Genomic DNA, 22,649 nt, shown 5'->3' with positions numbered 1-22,649 from the left:
AAATGCATGCAAACTGGAAAAAAATTACAGTAAAACGTTTAAGGAATTTCCATCCTAACAATTTAATAGGTTCAAAGTACAAAAACTGCATTTATTTTCATTCAATATACCTTAAACTTTCCATTTATTGCAAAAAATGTATAGGATAACATATTACTTAAGATGCGAAACATAAATAAACAGAAGTGTATATCAACATAAAATATTGTACATTTTTTGTAAACAGTATTGAGAAAAATATGTAAAAAACTGGTTAAAATGCATAATTCTGATGCAGAGTGTTCCTAAATACTTCCTACTTAAAAGAGAATTTTGCATTGTGAATATCAGGTAAACTATTTTACAGAAAAGTAAATGCCTGCATGAAGAGACCTTAGGAGGAGTTATTGCCCTTGTAAACATAGAAAATATGCATTTTTTGAATTCTCTTACTACTTGAAAAAGACACTAATGGTAACCTAACAACCAAGCTATATGATAAACGTGATGACTTTAACTTTTCTATCGTCAACTTCCCTTACTTATGCAGCAATATACCTTCATCACCTGCATACGGAGTATATATATCTCAGTTGATTCGATACGCAAGAGCATGCTCTACGTATGAACAATTTCTTAAACGAGGTAAATTATTGACAAGCAAGTTGATGAAACAAGAATATCAACAGTCTCGTTTAAAGTCATCATTTCGTAAATTCTATGGTCGATACAATGACCTTGTCAGCAAATACAATTAATCATTGAATCAAATGCTGACTGACGTTTTTCATACTAATTTTAGTCTATTATTTATACACTGAATTGATTTTTTCGGATTTTCCCGATCATGACAAGGAGCACACAGCGGGTGTGACCGGTCGGCAGGGGATGCTCACTCCTCCATGGCACCTGATCCCACCTCTGATGTTTCGGTGGTCCGTGTTTGCTCAGCTCTTATTTTGTATATTTGTTTAATGGAAGTTGAGATTGAATACTGTTCGTTATCTCCATATCCTTTTTCTGAACAATATTGATCATTACACCTATTATAAAGCATTCTTCCAAGAGATATTTTTCTATAAGGCATGAATTTAAACTAATTACAGTTTTTGCAAAAAACCTATGACATCATAGGAGGGTGGAATTACCTTAAGGAGTTTCCACCCTCACAACTTTATAAGTTCAAAGTACAAAAACTTCATTTATTTTCATTCAATATACTTTAAACTTTCCATTTATTGCAAAAAATGTATAGGTCACCATATTATTTAAGATATGAAACATAAATAAACAGAAGTGTATGCCAACATAAAAAATTGTACATTTTTTGTAAACAGTATTGAGAACTGGTTAAAATGCATAATTTTAATGCTGAGTGTTCCTAAATACTTCATACTTAAAAGATACTCTTTAATTGTGAATATTAGGGAAACTATGTTACGGTAAAGCAAATGCCTGAATGAAGAGACCTTAGAAGGAGTTATTGCCCTTGTCAACATTTTTCAAAGATTGACTAATTGATTAAATATAGAAAATGTGCATTTTTTAAATTCTTAGAAACAATATAAACACTCCTTTTAAACCCATGTTAAAGATTTGATCGCAATGTTGATGCCACGCCTAAACGAAGATGAACTCAACCGGGCTAACCATGATGATAACCGGAGCTACGCAACAGGAAGTTGCAACTTTATTTGGTGTACGTCAAACAGCTTTGAAGCTAGGAACGCAAATATCAGGCCAAGACTGAACGACTGTGGGTTTATTACCACACTAAGACAGAATCGCCAGACCCCCTTCAGCATCTACGCAATAGATTTCCAACTGTGTACAAACTGCTGCCACAATCGCTTGATGAAGAAAGCAGCATAAACGTGCAAATTGTTCACGAGAAACTGAGAGGAGCTGGTAATCGTGCACGACTCCGTACATTAGAAATCCACTAGCGCTGAGGTGTCACAAAGGAAATATGAATTGATTAGGACGATTAATGCTCCAAGAATTTGGAGGTTACGACAATGACATCAACTTCACTTTCCAATTTTTATCACAAAACGCTATTAAATCAGTATTAAAAACTTGAAACGTAAATTATCCTACTAATCTCAATATGCGTTTTTCTTTTGTTGAGTATATATAATGAGTCTTACATACGAAGGCAGTGTTGTTAACTGCTTTATCAGCAGGGACCGGTACGCACTGATCATGTAATCTATCTAGTTCTTTTAACACTTCTTGATTTTTGAACATAGGATAGATTGTTTTCATATTGTCCCCCAATCTTTTAATACGAATTTTAACATGGTTCTGATACATTTACTCCATTGTCAACGTCTTTTGTATCTGGCACCATCGCCTTGTGTAAAATCTGCATAATATTTATGAAATCCCGACGACAATTGTTTTCCCTATATTTTTTAAAATAAGTTATCTAACTAAAGGTCCTTATTTTTATGTTCCCCAAACAGAGTTTGGGAACATATTGTTTTTACTCTGTTTCTTATTATTATTATTTTTTTTCTTATTTGTTCTCCGGTACTTTTTTTGTCCGCGAGTGTTCTCAGAAACTGTTCACCCAACTGAGCTAAAACCTTTTTAGGGTTAATAGGTGTGTAGTGTAGGTGTGCGGAACGAAGGTCATTTTGCGCGCATACGCCTGCACGTGCGTGCGCGTGAAATGAGTGAATTGACTGATATACTTAATGTAGCTATAACTTTTACATTTTTTGATGAAATGCTTTGAAACTCATAACATAAGGCTATATTAATAGTGTTAATAGTATTGCACTGTCAAATTAGCACGAACTCACGCGCATGCACGTGCGCTTTGCTCTGATTGGCTGAAACAAAAATCTCAATATCTCTTTTGTTTTCCGACGAAATACTTTGAAATTTTTAACATTGTCATGAATTAGGATATCCTACAATATAATATGGAAAAAATTTCATGAAATCACGCGCATGCACGTGCGCTGCAATCTGATTGGCTGAAACTTTAAATAGCTACATCTCCTTTGGTTTTTGACGAAATGCTTTGAAATTTAGAATATAGTCATGCATTATGATATCCTGCAATATGATATACAAAAAATTTCAAGAACTCACGCGCATGCACGTGTGCTGCAATCTGATTGGCTGAAACTTTAAATGGCTATATCTCCTTTGGTTTTTGACGAAATGCTTTGAAATTTAAAACATAGTCATGCATTACGATATCCTGCAATATGATATACAAAAAATTTCAAGAACTCACGCGCATGCACGTGTGCTGCAATCTGATTGGCTGAAACTTTAAATGGCTATATCTCCTTTGATTTTTGACGGAATGCTTTGAAATTTAAAACATAGTCATGCATTAGGATATTCTACAATATGATTTAGAAAAAAATTCTTGAAATCACGTGGATGCACATGTGCTGCAATCTGATTGGCTGAAAATTGAAATGGCTATAATTCCCTTGGTTTTCAACCAAACAGGTTGGGATTTAGAACATAGATAGATATGAGGGCCTCCTACAAGAAAGTATGGTCATCATGCACGTGCACGCACGTGCGTGCATTTGGAACGAGTGAAATTCAAAATACACTTGAATGGGTGATTTTTAATACTTTTGGACTAAATGCTTTAATATAAAGTATATATAAATATATAGAAAGTGTAGACAAGATCATATGATCATTATGCACGTGCAATCACATGGGCACGCGTGCAATGTTAAAATTTTAATATAATTGGTATCCTTTTTGGAAAACGTTGTTAAAGTCAAAAATGCACATATGTCTTATTTAATAAGGCTTACAGGGAATATGGCACCAAAAGGGAGTTGGGGAGCGTTTGGGGAACATCTGTAACGGTTCCCGTTACAATTAGCACTAGTTAACTTTATATTTACGTCATCTGTAAAAAATCATATTTCAGATACTCCATACCCTGACCATGTCTAATTTTTCTGTAAAGGAATCTTCTTGTCTGTCTGTGTGTACAAACGTGCACTGTCCATATTGTTCTAGCTGAGGAACATTAGAATCTTCAAAATCACATAAAGATTGTTAAGGATGTGAGGATGTTAAGGATGAATTCTTCTGATCATTTTACCCCAAGTGAGTCTTCGTACTTAGACATGTCGTAAAATTGAAACTGATAACAATTTACAAACAAGTCTTTAAAGTTTTTATGATTTACATGTTTAACTATATTTATTTTTAAATTAAAAAAATCGTTATATGTTGTATTGATGACCAATACGTGTGCAAAATTACAATATCTACGACATAGACCTAGAAGTTAAATCGACATGATCGAGAGAGGAAGAAGACGGGATCGCCCCTCTAAAGCGACAGGAATGACAAATGACACTCCGTTAAAGTTATTCTTGTTAAAAAAGTTGACAGAAATTTGAAAACATTTTAAAAATCGCCGATATCACAATCAGGCTATGTACAGCGCTATGACAAAAGTATTCGCGATTTTTACGCAATGGCGTCTTTCTTGCTCTGCACCTCGCTCGGGGAATGGGCAATAACTCTAATTAGATGCCGTGTTGACATACGGAATTTTTACAGAGTTGTCTTTACATCGGAAGTGACATTATATGTAAGTATTTTTCTCGTCTGCTTTTTTGGATTTTATGTAAACACACAGATATAAAGATGGGTAGGAAATCTACAGAAATATCTAATGATGTCAAAAGATTAATTTTGGAAATGAAAAAGGAGGGGCAAAAACATTAGTTATTGTGAATTTATTACAAATACCTGAGTTAACCATCAGATCTATTTGGAAAAAATATTTGTCAACTGGTGAAGTCAAAACATTGATAAGAAAAGGACGCCCTCGGAAGAAGCTGTCAAACGAGATAAGAACTGGATTATTAGACATACTAAAACTAACAGAGGACAGGTTTTAAAGGATATTACTAATGAATTTAATGAAAACATCGATGCTAAAGACTTTGTTAATCCACGGACAGTCCAAAGAACTTTACGTGATCATGATTATAAGCGAAGAGTTGTTAGGAAAAAAAATGGTCGTTTCCGAGATCAACAGATTAAGGCGTGTTGCATGGTGTTTAGAGAAAAGAAAACTCACAGTGTATAATAATTGGAACACAATTATATTTTCTGATGAAAGTCAGATAGTTTTAGGAGAGAATCATAGAGTGTATGTGTGGAGAACATCTAAAGAATCGTACTTGCCGCAGTGCATGTGCCCCCCCCCCCCCCCCCCCCCCCTCGGCAGAGAAGGATTTCAGTAATGGTGTGGGATGCATCACTTACCACCGGGTTGGTACACTTTGCATGGTCAATGAAAATATTAATGCTTTGGCCCGTCATTGCCCGACATTTCCTCAACAAAACCTATCGTTTTCTAGACGACAACGCCCCCGTCCATAGAGCTCTTATTACTGTAGATTACAAACAACAAATAATATTCCTACAATTGTATGGCCAGCTCAATCACCGGACATTAATATCATAGAGAATTTATGGCTAAAAATCAAGAAAACTCTGCAAATCGAGCTCCAAACATAAATACTCCGGAAGAATTCTTCGATGCTATTTTTCACATCTGGACTTCCTTCGACGAAAACTATATCAAATCCTTGTATGAATCTATTCCCTGCAGACTATTAGCAGTAATCAAGTGTAAGGGCCACCTTACCAAGTATTAATAAAGGTAAGTCTGTTATTTGTTTCACAATTTATTGTTTATTTTTACGAAGCGCATCGTGTTTACGTCCGCCATTTTGAAAAATCGCGAATACTTTTGTCATAGCGCTGTACATTCTCGAAAGCGGCGCCCCAAACATGCCAACCTAGAGCGCCGAAGTGTGTTGATGACGTTCCAGTAGCAGTGGAAAAGCGAAACTGTAGGTTCCTCATGCTTTCAAACTTATTGAAAATAACAATGTTTATGTATTATAGACACAAAATTTTTAAATTACCTAGTATATGTTGCACTTAGTGGGTTACTAATGCAATGTGCATGTAAAATTCCCAGGCACGTTGGCAAGAACTACAGCCATGAACGATAACCAAAACTACCATTTATTACTAGACAAAACGAATACATACATAAATGTATAAATGCGATTCGTAAAAGCAGAACGAATAAACATAACATGTTACATCTTTTCTCCTTTGTAAAGTTTCTTTCATTGTCCAATTAGTCAAGATCAAATTTCAAAATGATTGTGTTCAAAGAAATCATCAATGTAGCTTTGCATTGACTTGTAAATGCAAGATGTATGAATTATGATTTTCAACTTCAGATACAGACATAATACAGTACAGATGATAATAATTTGAGCTCTTGCTCAAAATTGGTAAGCCAGGGATTATTATGCCCTATTCACAACTTACCAAACATAATTTCATAAACACAAATAATGCACTGACAATGTTACTTTACATAGTCATTGAATCGGATGGGCACTTTCATATCGCGTCCTGATCTGGTGAATGTCTGCGGTGCCTTTAATGAATCCTGCTCTTTGGCGGACTCGATCATCTGTTTTGAGTCAGACATTTGAATTGGCTTCTCTTGTTCGACACGTGTCTCTCGGTAATCCTCAAGGGCTATATCATCACTTTCCGACTGTTCCTGATGTTTGCTGGGTCTTAGATGTCGTCTATTCCTGCGGTAGTGTTGACCATCAGACTGGACCTCATTAGAGCGATTTGGTAAAACTCTGGTCACTACCCCTTTCCTCCATTTTTTTGACTGTCCGATTCCATCAGGTGGTGCAATGCGCACAAGGTCTTAAATCTTCAATGGTTTCAGATCCTTTGATCCACGATTGTAGTAATGTGCTTGTCGTTCTTTCAGTCTCACAAGCGTCCTTCCCTGCTCCTTCAGATCTGGAACTTCCGGCTCTACTAATGACTGTTTAGTAGGCAATAATGTTTTCGTTCTCAATGTAAAAATGTCACAAGCAATCTTTCCCCAAGGTTTATCTGGAACTTCATGTGACTTAAGTGTCTCTTTGCACTGTTTGTCATCTAATGATCTGCATATGTCACATCGGCTGATGAAATCTTTGGTCTCAGCATTCATGCCTGGCCAGAATAAGTTCTCATGTGCACGACATAGACTTCCTTCCACTCCTATGAGACTTGTGAATCTTGCATAACATGTCCTGCCTCATTCTGATGGGTATCACAATTCTGTCTCCGCAGAAGATAACTCCATCCTGTATGACTAGCTCATCTCGAAAATTGAAATATGGCTGCACTGTGTCCTTCACATCAGATACCATCTCGGGCCATCCGGTAAGTATTACAAGAATGAGTTCCTGTAATGTGTTATCTCGTCGAGTTTCGTCTCTAATTTCTTGAAGACTATCTCCTACCGTCCGCTGTATATGTGTGAAATGAACTATTTCATCTAGGAGTGCACCTGTATGATCACTGTTCTGTAAGTATGCTCTACTAAGCGTATCGGCTAAGTGCATTTCCTTGCCGGGATGATACTCTAGCTTTGTTGAGTATTTCTGCAGTCGAAGCAGCATCCTCTGTAAGCGTTTCGGTGCTGTATGAAGTGGCTCTAAGGGTTTGTGATCACTTTGGACTGTAACGTTTCGTCCATATGTATACTGATGAAATTTCTCTAATCCAAACACAACAGCGAGAAGTTCCTTTTCTATTTCGGCATATCTCGTCTATGTGTCTGTAAGGGCTCTGCTGGGGTACGCTATCGGTTTCCTAAGTTGTAGCAGAGCTGCGCCCAATCCTGTCTCCGAAGAATCACATTGTAAGATAAGTTCCTTATTTGAATCGTAGTAGCTAAGAATTTGTTCTGACGTCACCAATCTTTTGACTTTCTGTACTGCTATGTCATGAATCTCGAGCCAGCTCCACAATGTGTCTTTCACTTTAAGCTTTCGTAGCGGCTCACAAATGTCACTCAAACTTAGAAACTTGCTTAGGTAGTTAACGAATCCCAGGAAGCGTCTCACACCTGCGACATCTGTTGGATTCAGCATTTCGTTCACCGCTTTGACTTTTCAGGGTCGGGCTTCAAACCGTCCTTTGTTATGAGATGTCCTACAAATCTCCGTCTCACGAAGTCCTAGTTTGTCCTTGTTGAGCACAAGTCCTCGTTCACGACATCTCTTCATGAGTGCTTTCAGTTGCTGGTCAATGTCTACAATGGCATCCTCTTCTGTGTCACCTTCACCATAAACCAATATGTCGTCAGCAATAGTCAAAACACCTGGTAGTCCTTCTACCGCCTGATCTTGACGACGTTGATACTCTTCCGGTGCAGTCGAGATACCGAAGGGCATCCTTAACCATCTGAATCGTCCAAATGGGGTGTTGAATGAAGTAAGCATAGAGCTTTCCTTATCTAATTCAGCATGCCAAAATCCGTTACGTGCATCCAGAACACTAAATACTTTTGCACGAGAAAGGTTTGGAAGTATTTCCTCTATCGTAGGAAGTGGATAATGGCTCCTCTTAAGTGCTTTGTTCAAGTCCTTCGGATCTATGCAGATTCTGACTTTGTTTGCTTTCACGACCATCAAACAGCTGGAGACCCATGCTATTGGTTCACTTACTGGTGTAATAATGTTCATTTCCTGAAGTTTGTCAAGTTCTGCTTTTAACAATGGTTTCAGTGCGATAGGCACTTTCCTTGGTGGATGAACTACAGGCTGTATGTTTTCATTTAGAACTAAGTGATATTTTCCTGCGAGACGACCTACTCCTTCAAAGACATCTGGAAACTCTGCGAAGAGCTGCTTCTTGCTGAGAGGTGATGATAACAGCCTTCTCACACTTAGAATGTTCTCCTTTCTCCAGTTTAAGAGCTCCATGTGCTGTAAAGTTTTATTTCCTAAGAGTGACATGCAGTCCTCCTTGATCACAATAAATTCAGTGTCATATGAGGTACCATTATTTGGATTGGTAACTTGAAAGTGTACTTTTCCTAGCGGCCTTATGGTAGATTTGTTGTACATCTTCAAGGTGTAATTTGTAGGCTGAAGTGGCATGATTGGAATCACACTACATGTATGTGGTAAAATGTTACATGTGGCCCCACTGTCTAGTTTAAATGTCACTTTCTTTCCATGAATTATCATAGACGAATGTACACTGTTGGAAACTGAGTGTGCAGAATGTGTGCTTTCTTCTTGAATGGTCCAGTTTAAACTAAATAGTCATCATCACTGTCGGTGTCTGAACAACCTGTCCCAATGTGATGCATAGTTTTCTTCTTGTACTTTGGTTGTGATTTCTTGGTAGCACTTCTGCATACTGTTTCGAAGTGATTCATTTTATGGCACAGTCGACACGTCTTTCCATATGCCGCACATTTTTCTTTCTTGGGCTCATGTACTTTGGCACAATATTTACAAAATTTGTTGTTATCTGTGTGTGAATGTTTACTTCCAGTTGTATTTGTACTAGGTTTACCTCTGCCGATTTCGTTGACATTTTCTGCATGGCTGCTTAACGAATTGTTGTTGCCGTCCAATACAATAATTCCTTGTTTTGTGATTTCTGCTGCACGCGTTATGTCGACACACTTATCCAGGGTAAGTTCTGGTGTTCTTAATAAACATTCTCTCAGGTGTGAGTCAAGTATACCGCAAACTATTCTGTCTCTCACTAGTGAATCAACTATTTCTCTATAGTTACACTTTGCAGCTAATGTTTTAAGATCAGTAATAAAAGTTTCTATTGTCTCATCTTGTTTCTGTTTCCTCATATTGAACCTGAATCTCTCTACTGTTTCGTTTCTTTTGGGTCTACAGTAAGCGTCAAAAGCTTCGATGACGTCTTTCAATTTTCTGTACTTTTCTTCTTTTTCAAACTTCAGAGTACTGTAAATTTCTCTGCCATCAGCGCCGATCAAATATTTCAGTAATTGTAACTTAGCTTTGTCTTCTCCATCCTTCATCGATAGAGATGAATAGAGTTCAAATTCTTCTCTCCATTTTCTCCAGTCTTCACTAATATTCTTAGTGTTGAACTTTATTTTACCAGGGGGTGTCAATCGTTCGAGCGCCATTTCCCGACCCGGCTGTCGTAATCACGATGCAGCGCGCCAAATCGAACAAATCGAAATATGCACTATATATACTCAAGATATGGCGAGAAAAACAGTACTGCTCAATCCTGTAATCCTCTTCTATAATCCCGCATCTGACACCATGTTTAACTTAGTGGGTTACTAATGCAATGTGCATATAAAATCCCCAGGCACGTTGGCAAGAACTACAGCCATGAACGATAACCAAAACTACCATTTATTACTAGACAAAACGAATAAATACATTAATGTATAAACGCTATTCGTAATAGCAAAACGAATAAACATAACATGTTACAGTATACTGTCATATCACAAACTGGAATATTGCATAAACATGTCACATATATGTACGGAACGTTTTCAGATTTGTGCAGACGACAGCATTTGCATTATCCTTTTTAAGCGGTTAGCTTCGCTAGCCGCTATATGGCATGTGTCGGCAACCGGAAACCTCCATAAGGCGCTACCTATCGGCATCGCTTTATCGCTTGTAACCTTATCCTTCTGCAACCAAAACCGGAAACTTCCACAAGGACCTACCTATCGACAACGGTAACTTCAGCAAATGATTTGTATACTGTCGGCGTAATACGCCCCCTGGTTAGAGATTGACAATATGCTGTGAAGTCTGACTAAAGCCAGCCCCTACTACATGTATATCACTTCGTACTAACGAAGTATATGCTGTGTATGAAGAGTGGCTATTATAACGATTATATCGAATTCTTATTAGTATATTTACCAAAGCATTGACAATACTTACAACACTTACTTTTAAGAACAGAATTTGGTCCTTATTACATGTGTATCGCGCGATCGCGATTTCTGGCAACTGTTAGTTTATTTTTGAAAGTTTATTATACAGCAGGTTGGAGGTTATTACAGACTGCAAAAACATCAGCAAATCTCTCGATCGAGTTTGATTTTCCTTGCCAAAGTATTAAGAAACACCATTTATTAAGTTAATACCTGAAAAGCGCTTTTATAAAAACACCGAACGCATCTGTAAGTTTTACACTTTTTGTAACGTTTTATGGAAACAAGGGTTACCTCTACTATGAAACGTTTGTTTTTCTTTTCTTTTCTTCTCTGTCTAATAAACAGATTATAAAAGCTCTGCTCCCAGGGATAAATTCTCTACTCCGTCTTTGATAATTTATAACAATCGATCATAAGGGATTACTTACTATTAGTTTTGTAAAAAATAATGGAGCACTTAAAGTAGTAAAATCAATTTTGAAAAAAAAATGGAGAAATATATATTAATTTTAATCAGCATTGTGATCCTCATCTAAAAATCAACCGATATTATTTTCAGAGAAGAATGAGGTATGAAAAATTTTGGCAATTAGCAAAAATTTAAAATATATACTTAATTCTTATTTATAAGTTTTGAAAATTTGATCAATTCCTAGGGAACGTATTATTAGCTGTGAAAATACTTTTAAAATTTGAATTTGTCCAATTTGTCGATTATTGTTTTAAACGTTTGAGAAGAATAAAATTAATATACAGGTGTTTAGAGGCACATTGATAGAAAAGAAATCAGTGTATATTGTTTAACCGACATATTGAAGAAAGTGACACTGATAACTTCTTAAGTTACACTGTTTTTAATGTACATTTGAATTTTTAAATACTAGTATTGATTGATTACATAACTTTCTTTTTCATGTTTTATTTGAGAACAATATTGCATGAAGAGTATATGATAAAAACACCTTATATGTCCTTATCTAGATATTGTGCCTTATATTGTGCAAGACTTCTTTCAAAAGATTCTCATATACCATTTACTTTATTCGAACATTTACTTGTTTGAAAGGTCAATAAAATATATTTCATAAAGCTTGATAATCTTGTTTACTCGCCAGTCTTCCCGTAGAAGTAGAAGTTTATAATATTACTAAAGGAAGTATTGAGTATCTGTATCAAAATACAGAATGATCGATTTTAGAAGAAAAGCTGACTCCTGAAAGTTCAAGAGGTGGGATCCGTTGCCTAGAAAAAGTAAGCATCCCTCGTTGACAGGTTAATTATATTGCCGCGATGAGCCTACACAACTGAATCTCTCTGATATCAATTCATTTACAAAGTCTCTCCTCAGCCATCCTTTTTTCTCTGACTAGCCAGCTGTAGATCTACACTACTCAAAATCCATTAATCTAAAGAATTTAACTTGTCATTTTTTTAGTTGTTTGTTATAGTAGGCTTTACAATTACCTAATTTCAGATTCAATAGAGAATAAAAGACAATGAAATTTTCAACATCAACATAATTTTTTTTATCCAGAGAACAATTGGATGCCATCAAGAGAGAATTTTTAAAAATGCACTTCCTGTCTTTCAAACTGAAGATATCTCATGTTTAAATTTTGAAACATGCATTTCAATCTTATTAAAATTTATTTAAATGTTCCAAATCCGCTCCCGCTTCTGAAACATCTAACATCCCATTCGGGGTCACATCAGAGCGACCTTTCAATTATGAATACATGTACAAGTAAACACAAACACTTTGGCCATGTAGATTCAAGCCTCGGTAAACAGTTCTCAAATTAATTCCACGGCTACATATCATCATTATTGATACTGTCTTACGTTGAATTAAAGTAATTTTGGAATAAATTTCATGTATCTTCTGCAGTCTGGCATCTAAACGTGAATAATGCAAACGAAAGAGCACAGACTATACAAGATACCCCACACGTCATACATAACACAACTTTTGCAATGCATATCTTTTTACTACAAAACTCCTCGGGTGTTTTGGTTGGGTGGTGAAAACAAGAAACCCATCTGAACTATTAGCCAGGATTTCGGAGGAACCATTTTCTTTGCCTAATCGAAGATTCACTCTTACATGACCCCAAATAGGATGTTGTTAGATGTTTGAGAAGCAGTAGCGGATTCGGAACATCTAATTTTAATTAGATTGCATCCATCTGTGACATCAGTTTGGAATGTTATTGGTTTTACTATTGAGTAAAGTATTACAAAAACGGAATGTCTGGGTTTTTCTTCTCTGATGACATTGGACAAAGATATGCGTATTTAAATATCATCATTTTATGCACTTTTTCGGTACATATTAGATGAAAGCATGCTAACCGCTTTTCAGTACTTTCAGTACTTTGATTATTACAACTTTAGCTCGTACTAGTCGTAGTATATGATAAATTTCATTTGATATTGTAAATGCAGAATATCTATATCCCAAATTTATAGACATACCGTACGAAAAATAACAAGATAACATCTCTAATTTTTTAGCTGTTGACATTCGATAAGAAACTAGGTCGCTTCCTTCTATGGCGGCCTATTCGTGTTGAAAAATAGAATATTTCTGAAACATCATAGGAATTATTTGATTCTAAACTATAGGCTAGGGTTTATAAAAACAAAGTAAGATAGACAAAATAATGAATTTACATTTTTTGAACAATGAAATTACAAGTAATTACATGTGTGTATTTTCTTCTAAAATAATTTTTTTCAGGTAAGTCTTGTTGTCACAAGAATCACAAATGAAAAACTTTAGAAGAGAGCATGTTTTTAGAATCACTAAAACTAGATGGAGAAAAACCATGCAAATAAGATTGAGAAAGTGGGACTGGATTTGTCTAATCCCAGGGAAGCAACCATCCAACACCACAAACCAGAACCTAATCAAGAACCCACAGTGTAAGAGAAAGAGAGGACATCTAACAAACTATGATTTTGAAGTTTTATGTGATAAATAATTACTTTTTGTTCATAAAAGCTTTTTTAAACAAAATTGCAATCATAACCGAAATTTATCACACAAATTTTGAATATTTGGTGAATAAAACGCACACTTTGAAGCCTAAATGCCTTGATTTATTTTCATTATAATAATGCTGAAAAAGAAATACGGGGTGGGGATATAAAAAATATCAAAATTTTCTTATATGTACACTAACCACTACTTTTTATACTATGAGAAGGAACTATAATAATACCTGAACAACTGTACAACAATTTTCTCAAAACGTTTATTTGTTGAAATATGTTTTCTCTGGTTTTTTTGAGCAATTTTATGGGGAAAAATTTGCCTAATTTTCACACCGGTGTACAACATTTTTGGGTACAAGCTATCCAATTGGAGTTTATTTGCTCGTATGTTGCTTAAAAAATTGACTATGCAATACTTTCAAGTAAATTTAGGCCATATTAGGTTTAAATTGATTGTATTTATAAGTTTATGAGTTATTTTTATGGTCTAATAGCTATTTTAATGAAATTTTCCATGCTCTATTTGGCATATGTTAGAGGGGTTGAATCTCTCTTAGATGAACAATAACATACACTTTTCTTGTCTCTAAATTTTTCCTTGGATATTACACTTTCAGAAAAATATAAGCATGTGGAAAGTTTAATGCAGGTTTTTTTCAGAAGAATACATCCTTAACGGAAAGTCATCTGGGCGAGTTCAAAGTCACAAAAATGAAAAAAAATCATAATTTGTGTCCGCTCCATTTATTTCTTATGAATGAACTTGGTGATAATATTAACAATGAGATACACTGTATATAAGTTACCTGGAGCTCTATTTATTAAACAGTCATTTCAACTTTGGGTAGAATAATGATACCAACAGTTATATATTTTTTGATAATATTAGTGCAAGCACTATGTGATTCATAACAATTCCATTCACAAATGTGTCGTTATTGTTAAAACATTGTTGACATATATTTGATTTTCTTCACGTAACCACTGTCATACTCAGCCACAAAGAGGTTGTCACTGGTGTCTATACATAAACCATATGGAAGCTCTATGTCACAGTTATCAATGTAAGAAAGGAAATGTCCGTCCTGATCTAGGATGTGGATAGAGTGGTTACTAAAGTCTGCTGTCAGGATCTGACTCTGACTGTCTGTTGTGATGCTGTATGGATTAAATGTTCCCCTGGTATTAGAGGGACGACCGGTATATCTAAATCGGAGGTTTCCTGCCTGGTTAACCACCACTACTGCGTGGGCCTCACAGTCAGCTACACAGATATCCAAATTCCTGTTTTCAGTAATGTATTTATTTGTATTTATGTAAAAAGATGAATACAGAGGGTAACCTTCACTGTCATACTGAATGGTTTGTTTCTGTTTGAAGTCAATGTAACGGACAACTTTTGCTTGTTTGTCATCATCACTGACCATGGTAACCAGGAGGTCACCAGAGGAGGTACTACAGACATAGTGAGGTTTCCACCCCTGTAATCTGATCACTTCCTGTATCTGGTCATTCTTCACTATGTTTACAGTTCTTGTATCAGGGTCGGTGTAAACTAAATCTCCACTCTTTGTCACTGTTATGTCACCCGGTATGTTTCCTGACTTAGTTTGGATTGACTTCAATAGTGTACTCTGTAGGTTGTAGAGTTTTAAATTTTTTTCATTACCACATGTCCAGATTTTTTCATCACTGAGACAGGCAACTCTTCTTAATAAGTATTGACACCCAGTTTCAACTGTAATGATGAGCTTTGGTACATCAAGCAGTGGTTTGACTGGAGGACAGGATACAGCTTCTGGTGTTTTCATTGTGTAGCTGTCTTCATCTATTGTAATGGATAATGCTGACAGAGAACCAAACATTTGATGAAATTGATATGTGTTGACTGGATGAGGACAGAAACTAGGTAATGAAACATTGACTTTTGGAGGCAAACTTCTGAATTCAGCATTCCTGGATTTGTAAGCAGAGGTTAGGGAGATATTATCGGAGTCAAGGATTTTCTTCATATCATGGATACTCTGTTTTAAATCTAAAGTTATTTGTTTGATTTCATTTTCCTCTTTATTTAGAACAGCCAGATGTTTAGATTTCATTTCATCAATTTCAGATTTCTTTTGGTTGACTATGTTATCAATTTCTCTGTGCCAGTCTGCCCCTTTGTTGTTGACCTCTGTTATCAGTTTCTCATAATGTTTTTCCACTAAGTTTACTTTTTCAGTGTTTAAGTCTGATGCAATTTCTTCATATGTTGGAAGTATTCTTTTTTCAAGTTCTTTCAAATCCTTGTTTAGAATTTCTTTAATGAAGGTTGGATTCTGATAGACATTTGTCAAATTATGCCCTTTGTGTTCATCAGAGGAGAGGCAGGTAGAACAGACACAGATCTCACATTTCTCACAATAGAGTTCACAATGTTTCTGGATGTGTTTTGAACAAATTGGATAGTTAACGTTGGGATTAGAAGTTCTGTGTTTGTATGGTACAACATTGTGTCTTTTGGATGAATCAGAGAGATGCTCCCCAACACAGGCCTTACACAGATTAATCTGACAAAGTTCACAATGACTCTGTAGTGCAGCTCTTTTACACAGGTCGCAGATAAGGAGTACCTGAGCTCTGTCCAGGGGGTCCATTACTTGGGGTTTTGTCAAAAAAGGAAACAGATATCCCTGTATAAAATAAAATGAGACACTGACTACAGATATTTTACGCTATTTTAAACAAATACATGTACAATGTAAGAGTTTTAAATTAAACTGTTCGGCGAAGAATTTGGTATTTTTGTAGTTGAAAAATGCCTTTATGTTTAAAAAAATGTTTTGAAGAAAAACTAAACACCACGTAGCAATCAAAACAATTTATGTATTCAGTATTATGGAAAGCCACGGGGGACCCACAAGACATGTTCTATATATTTATAGTAATTCAATCTTGGGCGGTCATATTTACAATCCCGGCCAAGTCATGATCGGCCACACGGGACTCCCAAGTCATGTTCTATATATTCATAGTAATTCAATCTTGGGCGGTCATGTTATATATATTCATAGTAATTCAATCTTGGTGCAATGCAATCATGACCATAAATCTTGCCTGCGTATGGGATAGGATATTTTGTCGTAATGCTATCTTGGCCGAATCTCGGTCCTATAACATCTTGGGAAGTAAATCTTGACTGCGTTTGGAAGTAATGTATCTTGGAAAATGCAATCTTGGGATAGAAAATCATGGCCTAGTCAAGATGTAAAACATTGGATATGTCTTGACTAGGCCAGGGTTGTCAAATCATGACTGGCAAAGATAAGAATTAAGGCCATATAATGCAATCAAACCAAACCTGACTTGGTCAGAGTTGCAATAATAACATGACCGATTGAATTACTAGGAATATATAGAACATGACTTGGGGGTCCCGTGTTGCCGATCATGACTGGGCCGGGATTGTTAACATGACTGCCCAAGATTGATTTACTATGAATATATTGAACATGAAAGCCAAAAATTGAATTACTATGAATATATAGAACATGACTTGGGGGTCCCCTGTGGCTTTCCATACAGAATTATCTTAAGTGGCTCTGTAATGCATTCAGATAATGTATAAATATACTAAACATGAGATCATAAATGACATCTGGAAAATTTAATGTCTCTCAGCATGTTAAATTATCTACGTATGATATTTTCTCACCTCTAATCCAATATGGCCTCACGATAATGTCGTACATAACAATTTACTTCCTTTTCTTCTGTCTAGGTATAACCTTTTACCTTGTCATGTGATTTAAATACCTGAGAAATCTATCCTCAAATACGTAGAAATATAGAATAAAAATATTAAAATTACGGACAGAGATTAACTGTAATATAATTGTAATATTACCCATGCATATGAAGAACAGAATCACCCTGTCTATATCTCTACAGCTGCATCTCTATAACTTTTTTTGTCTGAGGAAAATCCTTGAAGTATTTGCTTCTTTTAATTTTGAGAAGAAATACAGAGTACTTATGAATCTCTATTATATGATCTAGTGCACTTGGTATATCTCGCCTCAATATTTGAAAGTTTTAACAAAGGATGCAGGCGCGGATCCAGAATTTTTTTCCAGGAGGGGTCCACCTCAGTCCAAAAAAATTCCAATATCAGAAATTTCTTGACAAGCAAAAAAAAAAATCTTATCTTACCCCCTCCACACATGTTCACGCTTACCAGGGGGGTCTATTGCTTCAAATCTTTCACTTATCTTTCCCACTTCACACATGTTCACGCTTACCAGGGGGGGTCTGAGTTTTCCAGGGGGGTTCCTGGTAACTGTTTTCTTGTTATAGTATATACATTTTTTAACCTGGTAAATTCCAGGGGGGGTCAGGACCCCCCCGACCCCCCCCCCCCCCTCTACATCCGCGCATGGGATGACTGCATTAGAGGACATGGGAAAATTGCGATAAAATTAGTAAAAAAAAAACATTTTCTTTCCTTTAATGTTGAAGAAAAAGTCAACATCTAATCTGCTACCTAATCACTGTAGGAAAGCGGCTGACCGTAGTATATACTACGGTCATCAAAACATGTCGACCGAGGTCACCGGTTAGAATTTTTCAGTCAAGATTTTAAACATTTGCCAGACTATCTCTGTTAATTCTTGCCAAATTTAAATGTACACTAATGAAAACTTGCTATTGGTTATTATAACTTACTTGAATTTAAAGAAATAAAGCTGTAGTACAACGTCAAAGTTTTTGACTATGATGACCGTAATAACAACACAGATGACGACCGTAATATAATCATAGAGATGACCGTAGTATATGTAAAAAATCCATTAAGACGAAAATATCTTATTCAACATCAGTAATAGATGTTCAATACAGATTACATTATACAAGATCTTATACTATTCAGAATGGAGGTCATAAAAAAGAACTGAAAAGTTTTAAATTTGATTGATTTAATACTTATTGATAAGAGAAGCCACGGTTGATTTAGAATGTTTAAACAAATGAAAGTATTTATTAAAAAATCTTGAAAAAAGTAGCAATTGCAATTATTTATATCAAAATAATTATTTATAATTGCGACTATCTAGTTTATTTTGCATCTTCAGGAATAATATTAATGTTGCGACCATCATTACTTTGTAAGTCCTAGTCCTGCTCTGATAAAAAAGACAAATTTCGCCCTTCAAACAGGTTTGCAACCGTTACCTAATGATAGCAACTCATCATTATATTTCATGTTATAAACCGTCCTTTGTTTATAAAACTGGCGGATATCAAGCAACAAGTGGAATGCAATATTGCCATGTTTTGGTGTTTTTCATTTATGCACAAAAGTCTTCCAAACGACCAATTTCTTCCATTTCGAAATTCCTGATAACATCAGAAAGAACCTAGTAAATTTCACTGCTTTCTGTGTTAGTCTCAGTAAATTGTCCAATCTTACATTGCTGCTGACGTTTACTTTCCATTGGCGTCGGAAGCAATTTGAAAGTTAGGGGGGGGGGAGCTAAATGTAATTAAATATTTTTAACCTTCAAAAAAAAAACCCTGATAAGCAAACAGAAAAAAAGATGACCATTTTCCAAAAGGCGAAAAACCTATTTCGTGGGGAGGGTCGAACTTTTGTACCTAATTTTTTCCAATCACCAAAACTTTACCCATCTTTAACCTATACGGCGAGGTGTCAGTGGAAAGTGGGGGGGGGCTAAACCTACGAAACGAGGTACGTTCAATGTCTATACTAAGTATATATTTGGAAAAAAGTAGGGGGGGGGGGCTAAGCCTTTAAGTTCAGATAAGTATATGTAGGAAACTGAATAGATTTATCTATAGTTTACCAGTTTCTGCAAGTTCCAATTTACGTTTGCTGATTTTTTTCGCTTCCAAATGGTGAAATATACTATGAACACTGACCAAACTTCTAAGTGTTCACCTTACATTTTTAAAGTTTTAAAGAACAAATGCAAACAATAAATGATTTCTTTAACTCTTGGTTGATAATGCATATTTAAGTCTAAATTTCATGTAAGTATCTTGTCAGAATTTTAAGCAAAGTGTCATGGAAATGATGTATCCTCAAAATGGAAATTCAGACAAAAAATCTTTATGGAGTAGGACCACCACTCGCTCTAATTACTTCAAGACAATCTTTACTGTTGGGTAACATGTATCCCTGAAAAAGAGATTGACCCATCTGCTTCCACACCCACTACTGTATAGTTCTTTCCAAACCGTCGAAATTGTGTGGAAAGGGAGGGCTTTGACTTTTCTCATAAAATCTCAAATGTATTCAATGGGATTCAGATCCGGGAATTGGACAGTGTATCTTCACACGGATGCCTTGTATTCAATATCATAGGGTGTGAAGCATTTAAGTGCACTGATTCAGACTACTTAGACTGATATTAGACTGTCACGAGGACCATTTTTTAAAAACATTTTTGTACGATTGAAATTGTTTGTTTTCATGTTTCGAAGATTGTTTCTGGATAATTTACCACCCTTTTACCCTGGTGTGAAGCGAAATTTTGTCCTCAGACGAAGATCAAGGTCACTTCTGGTTTGGTTGAATTTTGTTAAAAACTTTCAAATTGTGTTATTTTGGTGATCGATGAAAAATGACGTACAACATAAAGCAAAATGTGCTTAAATGATTAAATTTTGATACTGTTTGTTTATTTTTAAAAGTAATACCATATACAAGCACAAGTACAACTAGAGAGTCTACTATTGCTAGCAATAGCGTATGTCGCCCCGGACTATTCCTCTATTTCCATGGCAACTATTGATCATTTCGGACAAGAATATCATTTTTTGTATCACAAAATCAACAATTCCCATCAGCTAAGCTTTGACAACCATCAATTCGTATCAGTCCTTTCAGTACTTTGATTAAAAGGTCAAAGTTAAAGAATTTTCACCTTCCTATAGTTTCCATGGCAATAATCGATTATTTGAGAATTTTGAATGCGAATCGCACAACTACACTTACCAATCACTAAAATAAAAAAGTTTTATGAGGAATGTTCAAGGGACCACAGAGAACACTTGCAGACCAAATTCGTCGCTTTTTGTAGATTTCCAAGGCAACGGAAGCCATTTTGAAATTGAATGACCACCTGGCACAACTACAACCAGTGGTCGTCCTATGAGAAAAGTTACAGGAAGATTGTCCCAACCATGTTCGAGAAACAGCCCGGACAACAAAAAACATGCGTACTATCGCAAGATGTCGTCCCAGTCTTCGTTCGGGACGACATAATTAAGCACCAGTATAAAAGTGAGTGAAACGTGGTGCAATGATGGTCCATATATTAACATTCCAACCACTTCTTTCTCAATGGTCATTTTGCCAATGTTTTGTGCTTTTTAGTGGGACCAGTTTTTTTAAATTTGATAAACGCTTGATCACAAAAGGATCCATATTATACAAAACACGTGTCGCAAAGTACAAAATTGGTTTTCATCGGTGATATTTATTTTCTTTCTACATGCAGTTGTTGAGAAGACTTATTTTTTGTAAGAATTTGAAAATATCATAGCATTCTATAAAATTGTTTTTTAAAATAAATACATTTATTAAACTGAACACTTGGACGTTTTGTTAAGTGTGTGGCATCTCAATTTCACAAAAATGAGCCAAACGCAGTTTCACAGTCGATAAACTATAGGTTTTTCGACTGTAAACTATAGTTAACAAACCAGGACCTATAGTTTTCATCTGTTAAACGATATTTAACGGTTGTTGACTTCTTAACAGTTGTTTACGAATGGTAATCTAATTGAGTTTATCTGTCTTTAATAAATCCTTTTCATGAGATTTTGTTGATAAACATAGATTCATGTTTGTAAATTATAACTTACAATCGTAAACTATAGGTGAGAGTTGTTAATCATTGTTTCACAAATCGTGAAACTATATCAGATCGTTAACTATAGTTAAGAATTGTAAACCATAGTTTACAAATCATGAAACTGTATTGTTCAGATGATCAATGTTTTTGAATCCCAAATGATTGTTTTCAGTGTTAAGAAGAGTTACGGTTGTGAAACATAGATAATCGCATTAATTATGCTTAACAGATGTAAAATGTAGATTATAACGCTGTTAACTATAGTTTAAAGTCCATAAACTATAGTTTACAAGCGATAAACCTAGTTTATCGACTGTAAAACTATGCTTAGCTCAAAAGAGAACACATTAACGTATATTTTATCTATATTACGGTCATCTTACTTCATATGGAAATTCTACGGTCGTACTACAGCTATATTTCTTTAATTTCAAGTAAGTTATAATAACCAATAGCAAATTCTCATAAGGTTACATTTAAATTTGGCAAGAATTAACACAGATAACCTGAAAAATGTTAAAAATCTTGACTGAAAAATTCTAACCGGTGACCTCGGCCGACATGTTTTGATGACCGTAGTATATACTACGGTCAGCCGCTTTCCTACAGTGCTAATGCTATTGCATTACACACATTTAAAGTATTTTTATATATATATAATTTCTAGGTCCTTTGTGAATCTCTCCAGAACTGGAAGCTAACAAAAACTTCTAGAACGTGTATGGCCTATTAAACTTAAACGAATATGCAGTGTTAATGTATCAATATTTATCCCAGTATTTACAATAATATATAACTATGATATGAATTCCGATCCCATATATTTTTGGAACACATGGGTCATTCATTGTCAATTATGATAAGGTCGTAATTTATTTTGCTAATCTGCTCACATCTTGTCCGGCGTCTGTCTGTCTGTTAAGTTTAGCTGAAAATTACAGCTTAGTTAAGATTGATTGATAGTACTACACTTTATTCTTGCGGTTTTCTATTAATTGTTTTGTGCATTA

The 22,649-nt window shown here is 35.4% G+C and overlaps 3 protein-coding genes across 3 annotated transcripts; all 3 read right to left on the bottom strand.

Annotated features, from left to right (window-relative positions):
* Positions 1–7,985: 7,985 nt before the first annotated feature.
* On the bottom strand, positions 7,986–8,975 carry LOC134248101 (uncharacterized protein K02A2.6-like). Its single transcript, XM_062730523.1, has one exon. The coding sequence runs from the start codon at positions 8,973–8,975 to the stop codon at positions 7,986–7,988; it is 990 nt and encodes a 329-aa protein (XP_062586507.1).
* A 155-nt stretch (positions 8,976–9,130) lies between these two features.
* Positions 9,131–9,997, bottom strand: LOC134248100 (uncharacterized). Its single transcript, XM_062730522.1, has one exon. It carries the CDS (start codon positions 9,995–9,997, stop codon positions 9,131–9,133), a length of 867 nt encoding a protein of 288 aa, XP_062586506.1.
* A 4,721-nt stretch (positions 9,998–14,718) lies between these two features.
* On the bottom strand, positions 14,719–16,416 carry LOC134248098 (tripartite motif containing 13-like). Its single transcript, XM_062730521.1, has one exon. The coding sequence runs from the start codon at positions 16,414–16,416 to the stop codon at positions 14,719–14,721; it is 1,698 nt and encodes a 565-aa protein (XP_062586505.1).
* Positions 16,417–22,649: the final 6,233 nt, after the last annotated feature.

The sequence above is a fragment of the Saccostrea cucullata genome, unplaced genomic scaffold (assembly GCF_032062105.1).
Source record: "Saccostrea cucullata isolate Sc308-1 unplaced genomic scaffold, CSIRO_AGI_Scuc_v1 ctg5655, whole genome shotgun sequence".
In the NCBI taxonomy this organism is placed as follows: Eukaryota; Metazoa; Mollusca; class Bivalvia; order Ostreida; family Ostreidae; genus Saccostrea; species Saccostrea cuccullata.
The sequence above is the reverse complement of the archived record's forward strand: the minus strand, read 5'-3'. Positions and strand labels throughout refer to the sequence as shown.

Bases quoted from the DNA above. Each gene is read 5' to 3' on its own strand.
- LOC134248100 (XM_062730522.1), bottom strand. From the start codon at position 9,997: ATGGCGCTCGAACGATTGACACCCCCTGGTAAAATAAAGTTCAACACT.
- LOC134248098 (XM_062730521.1), bottom strand. From the start codon at position 16,416: ATGGACCCCCTGGACAGAGCTCAGGTACTCCTTATCTGCGACCTGTGT.
- LOC134248101 (XM_062730523.1), bottom strand. From the start codon at position 8,975: ATGCCACTTCAGCCTACAAATTACACCTTGAAGATGTACAACAAATCT.